The 9,721-nt window shown below is 37.3% G+C and overlaps 1 protein-coding gene across 3 annotated transcripts; it reads left to right on the top strand.

Annotated features, from left to right (window-relative positions):
- The first annotated feature begins 1,730 nt into the window (after positions 1-1,730).
- On the top strand, positions 1,731-9,270 carry LOC102195428 (uncharacterized). Of its 3 annotated transcripts, none has more exons than XM_005720716.1 (8): positions 1,731-1,754; positions 4,546-4,574; positions 5,241-5,311; positions 6,247-6,540; positions 6,766-7,062; positions 8,137-8,247; positions 8,357-8,396; positions 8,588-9,270. In XM_005720716.1, exons 1-8 carry the CDS (start codon positions 1,749-1,751, stop codon positions 8,634-8,636), a joined length of 897 nt encoding a protein of 298 aa, XP_005720773.1. In that variant the 5' UTR covers positions 1,731-1,748; the 3' UTR covers positions 8,637-9,270. The 3 variants fall into 3 exon arrangements, with proteins under 3 accessions (XP_005720773.1, XP_013766073.1, XP_013766079.1); XM_013910619.1 differs by lacking the exon at positions 1,731-1,754 and adding an exon at positions 2,240-2,377; XM_013910625.1 differs by lacking the exon at positions 1,731-1,754 and adding an exon at positions 2,240-2,377 and having other exon boundaries at positions 8,357-8,400; positions 8,588-8,655.
- The last annotated feature ends 451 nt before the right edge of the window (positions 9,271-9,721 follow it).

The following is a 9,721-nucleotide window of genomic DNA, read 5'->3' as shown; positions in this document are numbered from 1 at the left end:
GCAAGTAAGACAAAGTTTCAAGGTAGTATGTAGAAGATCTTGATATGAAAGTTGTAAGAAAAATGTATTTTGTATTTTATGTGCATTAAATAATATTCCTTTTCATTAAAGGTTTGTCATCTAAATGTTAAATGAAAAGCATAAGGATGAGTCATTTACAAACAATACTGCAGTTTCTTAAATTTTCCCTGGATACATTAAAAAATTCCCACATTATCTGATAAATCTTTTCCACATTGTTTCGTTATTAAATCCGAGTATATTTGCCAGGTGCTGTGGAGAATTCTTTTCTCTAAATGGGTGTGTCAGTGACCTCATGGCCTCGTGAGAAATTGCCGGCCCATCTTGGGTATTCCCCCTATTCCTCGCAGCTAGACACTCCCCCTCTTAACCGAGGCCACTCTAACCAACGTGTTTTGAAAAGGTCAATGCAAAGGAAAACAGAACTTTTACAAGAAACATCCCAAATAATTTCGTATGAACAAAATTTTTATTGAGCTAAAGGTCACTTGAAGGGAAATGCTTTGTGTGTAAATCTTTATCATTTACATGTTAAATTAAACAACCTTTCTAATACACTAGAAATGAGAAAATTGTCCACCTGGAAATGTCATATATGGGGAAATAATCAACTAATAATTGTGTCATCAGACACATTGTAATTATTTAACAAGAAAAACAAAAGAAGTTCTAGAAAAGTTGGCAAGAATTCAAAAAACCATAATGTCAATGTGAAACACTTTGTGGTTAGTCAAAGAGATGATATGAAAAATCAGAGGTGGGCGTGTACTGTACACTCACAGGTCACTGCCTGTAATAAAACGTCAAAAGCCACAGAGAAAGTCCATAACTTGGCCACACAGAAAGCCACAGTCTTTGTGTTTGTGTGCGTTAACCAGTTTTAGCGAAGTACATAGGTCTCCAAGTACATAGTCACATAGGTGGCACAATGAAACATTCACTGTAGTCTGTCAAACAAAGTTACACATGTTAGCTAAGATTCAAAATGAAAATCATAATGAATAATGAATATCGCATGGTGTTTCATCTAAAGCCTTTTTTAAAAATGTGAATTTTTATTGTGTTACAACAACAAAACTGGGGTGCTTGCTTATGTCTGTGTTACTGTGCAACCTGAAAGAAAATATCCTTTTCCTACATTTGGTGAAATTTGACTGAAGCGCACTGATGTTCCTGGCATGTAGTGGAGCAGATAAAGTCGATGCCAGAGCAATACCTTAAAAGGGCTAATAAACTAAGGTTAACTTTGCTCTTTAGTTTCTTTATTTCTCATTTATACAGTCTGTTACCAGGAGAACTATTTGGGATTTCTTCAGAAGAATTTCTGTCACATGTTCAGATGAGCCAGAAATTGTTGCATACGGAAGTGTTTTAGGCTGATTGTATTACCACATAAAAAAGCAGGCACGCACAGACACACACACACCCACACACACACAATCAAAATCTTCACAGCTGTGTAATTCTTTATAAGGCTTGTTGATTTTGCCAAGTGAAAGAGGCAACGATTTGATTTAGATTTTCTAGTTATCGTTAACTACATTTTCAAAACAGTCAGTGATCATGCCTTTAGCCTTTATGCTAGTAACAACTGCTATCAGTTGTTACTAGCATATGAAAAAGGAACTGAGATGTGGCTCCTCCTCCCCCCGCCCCCTCAGCATACCAGACTAGTTGAAGAATTTAGATTGATTTAGCATTCATTTTAACACAGAGAGCGCGGCAGCATGATGGTGAGTGTTTGCGTCATTTGAAGTTTGATAATGTCACATACTTAAACAGTGTTTGAATTGATTCGGGCTACCATCATCGTTCATGCTTATGCTAGATGATAATAATAATGTGAGTCACTCAATAATGTAAGCTGCTGTGTAAACAATCGAGGCTATGTGAAAGTGACAGAGAAGCGGAGTGTGCAGGCATGTGTGTCAGGGTCTCGGTGTTTACATTGCTTTATTCTAGCTTGCCTCAGGAGCAGTGAACAAATTAACAGTTCGGTTGTAGCTTGAGCTGAATCCTTATACAAGTTAAAACTTTAAGTGTTCAACTGAAACTAATACTGAGATCACGGATACAATGACAGAAATAGGCTTTCTTCGAAAGGAGGGTGGCTTCTCCCTTAGAGATACGGTGAGGAGTTCAGCCGTCCGAGAGGGGCTCAAGGTTAGACCCAGGACAGAAACTGTCGGCTGGCCTGGGAACGCCCCGGTGTTCCCCCGGATAAACTGGAGGAGGTGGCTGGGGAAAGAGGGAGGTCTCGGCGTCCTCTTAGGGCTGCTGCCCCCGCGACCTGTCCCCCGGAAAAGCGAAAGATAGGTGGATAGCTGGATGGATGGAAAAGAACAAAAATGGCGTGGTAAAGTGGAAACTGCAGCAAGGACAGAAAAAATATACTGCTAATACAACTCTTTGTAACCAGCTGCACAGACAGCATGCTTATTGCAAAGCTAGCAAAGAACCGAGAAGGGTTTTATAGTTAAATGAATGCGGATAACCGGAAGAAAATGGATGGCTGTATAGAGGGATGAATGCTTCTCAGGAAATGTGTTTAAGCTCTGGAGTATAAATTGTGACGGTAATGGTAACGACTAGTATAGATGTGCTCTCAAAGAGAAAGCAGAGAAAAAAATCCTGAGCGTTTAACACAGATAGACATTCATATACATATATCGAAATTGTTATATGTAGATATTTTTTCAGCATGACTGAATGTCTGTGTGACTGTACAGCCTTTCTGGGAAAACGACTTTAGTATGAAACAGTGTGTCCACCATGCATGAACCCAAATAATTAAGAGAATGAGAAAGGAAAGCGAAAGTAACTTTTGTGTTTTGGCTGTCTCTGGGAAAAACAAAGGTCAAATGCAGAAAGTGTCAGCATTAGAAGACAAACAGAGGCACTCCACAGAATCCTTTACAGTCTGGCTTGTTGTTTAGTATCATTTAGATTAAAAAATCTAAAAAGAAGATGAGTCGTGAAACTCCATTTGGATGAATTCAGCTGATTGTGTGAACCAGGTGTGAGGTTTTTAATTTGTAAGACAAAAGGGGTTTAGAGGAGAGTATGTGTGTATGAGAATAGCTCAGCAGAATGAGTGTTCTCTCCAATCATTACGTCAGGGGAATTCCCATGTACTGCAAAGCCTTGCTGATTAATGCTGTTCAGTTTGCACAGCAGTGTAGTGATAAAGCAGAAGTTGCAAATACAATAATGAAAAAAGGAAAACAAAATACATTCACAGATTGATTTGCAAAACAGAATCAGAAATTCTATTTTTAAATATACTTGTAAGTACTGTAATTTGCATTAGAGTTTGGAGGTGTGCCCTGTTGTTTTAACATCAAAGATCTGTAAATTATTTTATGTAACATTATATCAAACAAAATGCTATTCACAGCTTACTCTCACATGTCTCATTAGGGAAATGTAACCACCCTCCCCCAATGGCCACATCAGAGTTGGATAAAATTGTCACTTAATTTGAGTCCTTGATTAAAAAAAAGAAATCCATCTGCATTAGTATCACTTCCACAGTTCATTTTGTATCAGTATTCCTGAAACCAAATACACCATGCAGTTACTTGACCTTTGGGATTTCCCTCTGTTTTTGTTTCAACTTATGACAGTCACTGCTGCTAAATGGCCACTCGTGAAGGGTAGGGGTGTTTCCACTGGTCAGCCTCTTTAAAACACCTTCACTTTAGATATTTACTGACAATGTGGAGAGAAGCATATGTGATTTTTTTTTGTGCTTTATCCTACTACACCATATCCTACAACTGAAACAATCCCGATTTGATTTTCCAAGTGGGAATTTCCTGAGATTTCTGATCAATGCCAGCAAAGTCACATAAAAAATAAAAAAAAAAGATCACTTCCTCATGAATAGTTTTAGAAACAATTTCAAGTGAAACTAGTTCATCAAAAACAAATAAAGTCTGTGCTTCTTGTTGGACGAAACAAACTGATCTATTTGTTTATTATATTTCATTTTTTATTTTTCCAAATTTATATAAGACAGGGGAGGATATGTAATAAGCTATGTGCTTATGTGGTTAGCATTTGGTTCCTATGATACCAAATGCGTAGTAAAAGAAAACTAGAATGTTGTTTTCTCCTAGCAGGTACAGGAATACACCCTTTTAGAACAAGCCCTCTCTTATACTGACTGGGACTTTCCTTTTGCTTCTTGTATACTGAAAACCATTTGGGTGTGTTCTTTCAGGATGAGACAGCCTGTTTTCCCCCAAAACATGACTGTAAAGAGCCAGTCAAATGTTTCAAATAAGATTCTAGTTCACTGAAAGGGTAGGATTGGGTGGGTTTCGGGACTGGGTGTTTGATATCGCCCTTGTGTAGCATTAATGATATTTTAAGACAAAACTATCATTCTCCTGACAAATGTAAATGGTGAGAAATCACTGCATGCAAGTTATTTTTGAGTGTTCAGGTGTACATGTGCCACTTGATGGCATCTCACACTACATTTCATTTCAGTGATTAACCAGTTTGTCTTTCTAACAGGCGTCCACCTGGAGCCGGTATCATTTCCTGTAAGTAATGCTCCGATTTCCTAATCATTCCTATCATGATTTCAGCACAAGGCAGCGTGTGGTTAGGGCACTTTTGATATTTTAACACCCAGTCACATGTTCCTGTTATTAACTGTTGCTCTGATACATATCCATGTGCCACTGTTGTGACTGGACTTGTAAGACTTACAGTTAGTTAATCCCAAAAGGATTACTAGGAAGTCAATTTTGGAATGTAATTTTCTGGTGTTCTAATTTTAAAAGCAGTTTCCTCCTATATATCTCCTGTTACTTAAATATTATATTATTAATTATTTATATTAGCTAGTTATGGGCATCAGCATAAGGTTAATGTGAAAGCTTATGGATCCAGACATGAGTTTGTAGCCTTCCCACTGATCTCATGTGTGCGCTTGTGTTGTTACTTGAACTGAAAAGAGAAGTGATCATTTTAGCTTTAAGAAGTTGGTGACAGAAGAGAGCAAATCTGGCCCAAGTTCATTATCTGTGTTTTACGATCATTGCTTGGCCACAGATGTTGTTTACTGAACTGTCTCAGTTATTTCCTGGTTGTTGTTACTGTCAGCTATCTCAGCCATCTTTAGGCACTGATGCAAAAAAAAAAGTGTGTGTGATTCTTTATCTCCGCGTGCCACTTTAATGATTCACCATTTTCTGTGTTCCTAGAACTCAAAGGTTTTCCCTTGATCTGCTGCTATCTCTTGTTCTGACGCTGACTTGGCCCTTCACTGTCACAGGTGAGCAGTTCTGCCAGCAGCACTCGTTCATTGTGGTTAAACATAGAAACCAGTTGTTTATTACATGAATAAGAATGTGTGATATGACAGTATTATGCTTGGTTGCACATCACTAGCTAAGGAAAGAAAGCAAAACGTGTGCTCCCCCAACTCAGATTTACATAACTTTAATTTTTTCTTAGTTTGATGGAGTGGTCTTATGAAGAAGTTAAACTTTTTAGGAGATTTCCTTTCTTTGTAAAAGGTGAATATGTAGATCAATGCTATTCGCACATCTTTGTAATGAATAGGAAGCTGCCATCCACATGACTGGACCAGCCATTACAGCAGCACCCTATGCTAACACAAGCTAAGCTAATGGGTTTTTGGGTTTAGCTTCAAATTTAGTGTATAAACACGAGTGTTGACTATTTCTTCTCATCTGACTCTCACCAAGAAAGCAAGTAACCCCATTTTCCAAACTATTTTCTATGTCTTCCTTCAGAATATTATAGCTTTCCTGTCTTAGTCCCTTTAATGCCCCCTGTTCAGTTTCCAGCTACCAGTCCAGCCCAGAACTGCTGGAAAATGCAATTAGTAGAAAAATCTGAATATCTGGAAGCTAAAGCCAGAGATGTTTTCTTACGAGTTGGTAGATAATCAGTCAAAAACACTCACACTTCAAAACAGGAAAAACAAAAAAGTTCTCTCCGTGTATTCTGCACAAAAAGGAAAGACAAAGGGGCTTATGAAGAAGTGAAATTAGCCTACCGCGTCATGCAGCGGAACTCTGCAGGAGCTTAAACAAAACCGCATGGAAACACATGTCTGCCCTAAAATAGAAACTGTTTGCATTCATTTCACCCTTTAGATATTTTCTTTAATAAAAGATATATGCCCTAATACTTCATCCCTGTTCCTTTTTTGTTTTTGTGTTTTTTGTTTTTTTTTAACAGGAGGTGCTGCTATTCTCAAAGGGGAGGTCGGTGGAAATGTGACTTTTCACTGCTCTGGTAAATCAGTAAAGAACATTGACTTACTTTACCTCCAAAGAGACAACGTCTTTGTTAATGGTTATTATGAATCTAAAAAAGTACCAGCAACGTGGAACAACACAAAGTTTGATCGCAACACTTCATCTGTGTTCATGGATAACCTAAAGGTCTCACACAGTGGGGAATACAAATGTCACATTCGGTACAAAGACGAGCAGCTTATTAATGAAGACTCAATAACCCTCAGTGTCACAGGTATTTATGTCTTCAATTCATCTCATGAAGTTCATTTTTATATGACTGTCAGTGTGAATAGACCTTTAAGATGAAGCGTTACAATAGTGTAAAGTATGTGCATGTAATATAAATATAAACAAAGAAAACAGCTGTTTTCTTTGTTTATATTCATATATGCGCCAGTTCCTTTGTACATGTTGGAAACACCAGGCTGATATCACTTTCCTTGTGTCTTTCTTCTAGCAAAGTACAGCAGGCCTTTATTCAGTCCTCCAGTCTGCAGCGAGGAAACCCAGAATTGCCAGACAACGTGTACATCAAATAATGGATACCCAGAATCCAGCATGATAGTTCAGGCTATAGTTACCAGCACTAATGAGACCATCAGGCAGATATGGCAACATGTGAAGTCTGTCTCTTCCCCAAATCCAAGTACATTGCTGTATAACATTACCACCGCTGTGAGTTATAACTGCTCGAACGGGGAGATAAAGTTCAGCTGCTCCGTGGGTGACGTCACTTCGGATGAGTTCTCAGTCTGTGAGTAGCCTGTTCATCTTAGAAAAGACAATTATTTCTTTATCAAAGTAGTTCCCACAATTAGCTACTGGACAAGTTTTGGGAAGTTTGAAAGCCAGTGGAAATCTCTTGGCATATATCCCCTTTATTGTTTTATTTCATAGCAACATCCTCTTATTCTGTCAGCATTTGTGTGGCTGACACAGAACAGTTTAGGTTGAGTTTTTGTGATTTTTGAGATTTTTAAAACTTATGTGAGGCTACTAGATTACATTTTTCAGCAAGACGAATGAAAGTGACTGAATAGCAAAGCATTTCCTGCAGAATCAAACTCAAATTACTGCTGAGACTGACGTGATAAAAATTACGTGCTGTATTTGTTCTTAAACTGAGGTATTATGGAAATGTAAAATTTGTTTGAGCCTACTATATGTTTATTAATACAACAACAGAGTGGGTGCGTGGGGGAAGTTCCAGGTTTTTTAGAGCTTTGCAGTTTTACTATATGTCATGTTTTGACATATTAAATTATAATGATTGTTCCCTTTTCTTTTCTGATCAGTTGTTTGGTGGTTTTTAATTTACCTTCATGTTAAAATAGTGAAGCTGTGACACTGTGAATACATTGTGGTTGCTGGGTGATAACATCACAATATCAGCACTGACAGCAGTAGTAGTGTAGTATTACTGCTGTGCCCAATGTAAAAAGAAAGATTAACGAGTCTTTTCTGCATATGCTAAGAGTGTGCTATAAACGTTTTCCTGAATCAAGAATCATACAGTTTAATCATACAGTGGGGTTTGTACTTATGTTAGTTCTGTGAAATGAATTCAGTTTAATTCAGATTTAAGGAAAACGATTAAGTTAAAACATTCGGCAGTTCATTTTCATGAAATAGTTTAAGTTGACCTTTAAGTTCCCCAGCATGGAAAAGAAAAGGCAGACATGCCTTGTTTTTAGTTCAGTTCACTTTTTTGTTTTAGTTTTTCAGGGTAATTAAATATAATAACTCTTTTTTTCTGTATTTCACAATACTTGTCATGTGGGGTTCTTTGTAATAATCTTGATTCTGATACAGTTGTTCTCATTGATAGGTGCTCATCAGGATCAACGCAGCACTGATATAGTAATTATGACAGCCATTTGTATACTGGTGGTGGTGGTGGTCATGATTGCAGGTGTTTTGTGCTGGAGAAGACGGACAGGTGAGCACAGAGATTGCACACATGTGTAAAACTGCAGGGACATGAAAATAAGAGAATGAATAACTCAAAATGTGCAGAAACTCATGGCAGGCTCTGTGTTGTTTTTCAGGAGGCAGTATGAGGCTAGAGAGAGTAAATACAAATGAGGCGTAAGTAAGTGTTTAATTGTCTATAATAGTGTAGTCATAATACTTTGATTACACAGTAATCTGTGTAACTTTTCATAGAAATCAAAATTGTACTTTTGATTTCTGCTTGTAGATTAGAACAGATAGTGCTTTCGCTTTCCTTGTTCTTTCCTTCTGCCTAATTATTTCCTTCTGTGTTTTATTTAATCCAGGGTGGAAATATCACTTTGTGAAAAAAATGGAGAAAAAGAAGCTGCTTGATGAACCAGTGAAGGACAACATTAAACCCACGTTCAAGGATCTAGAGGGAAAGATATCGTCTCCTCTGTGTCAATTACACACTGTGATCAGCTGGTTCCACGCAAAATAGGAATAACCTCACCAGGCCTCGCCAAGAGTGAGTGACCCATCACCAGGAACTACATGCTATTAACATTTCACACTCAACACTTGTGACTTTTAGCGTTTGAGGAAGTATCATATCTTGTTCTTTTACTGGTGAAGCAAAGTGCGTCAGTAAAGTGAGAGTGGCTGACTTCACTATGTAAAAGCAAAAAAACAGACTTTATCAGCGGTGTGCGGTTAGGTTGTTGTTGAATACTGGAAAACTGTGACAGAAATACCTCCTGACGCCGTGTGACGATAGACGAAAAACAAGAAGTTAGAAGAATTATACATATGTATGTTTGTATTTGTATACTATGTATATGTGTACTTTGTTGTTACACCAACCACTGTGGGAAGAACCTGGCACACTCGCTACAATGGTCACTTGTGGACTATGAGTCATTTGAAAAAAAGAAAATACTGTCATTGCTGCACTTTAAAATCCCCTCCTGTACATTTCTTCTGTAGCCAATTTTTAATGTTTTTTTCCCTAGATTTTTAAACAACAGTGTAAATACTATATATTTTTTATTTTAATAAACAAAAAAGAAAAGTTCAGTCATCTTAGTGTTGATTTTTTTTGTTTTTGTTTATTTTTTAATAGAATAGTACTACATTGGGGTCAGAAATAATAACTGACATGTACTGGAAAAAATGTGGATGAAGAAAAGCTGGAATTCAGAACATTTTGTGCAGATTAACTTGTAATTTTAAGCAAATTTTGTGTATTGTGCAGTAAGTTCCAGTATTTTCAGATTTCCTTGTAAGGTGCAATGTTCAATACAAGGGAAATGTGTTTTTTCTGTATTTTATTTAAATGGCCGTTAAACGTTCCCTAATGGGGGATATTGCGGTCTTCTCCACAATTCTGACGTTTTCTCAGGTGACTGTTCTCAGGTTATCACATGTAACCTTTTGTATGCTATTAAGCATAATATTTATTTCAGTCTAACTTTTAC

This window comes from Pundamilia nyererei, unplaced genomic scaffold (genome assembly GCF_000239375.1).
Source record: "Pundamilia nyererei isolate P.nyererei 1_Seehausen unplaced genomic scaffold, PunNye1.0 scaffold00003, whole genome shotgun sequence".
NCBI lineage: Eukaryota > Metazoa > Chordata > Actinopteri > Cichliformes > Cichlidae > Pundamilia > Pundamilia nyererei.
This window is presented reverse-complemented; position numbering and strand designations above follow the sequence as displayed.

Bases quoted from the DNA above. Each gene is read 5' to 3' on its own strand.
- LOC102195428 (XM_013910619.1), top strand. From the start codon at position 2,354: ATGGAAAAGAACAAAAATGGCGTG. The intron at 7,063-8,136 runs GTGAGTAGCCTG...TCTCATTGATAG, and splicing joins TTCGGATGAGTTCTCAGTCT to GTGCTCATCAGGATCAACGC. The intron at 8,248-8,356 runs GTGAGCACAGAG...GTTGTTTTTCAG, and splicing joins GTGCTGGAGAAGACGGACAG to GAGGCAGTATGAGGCTAGAG.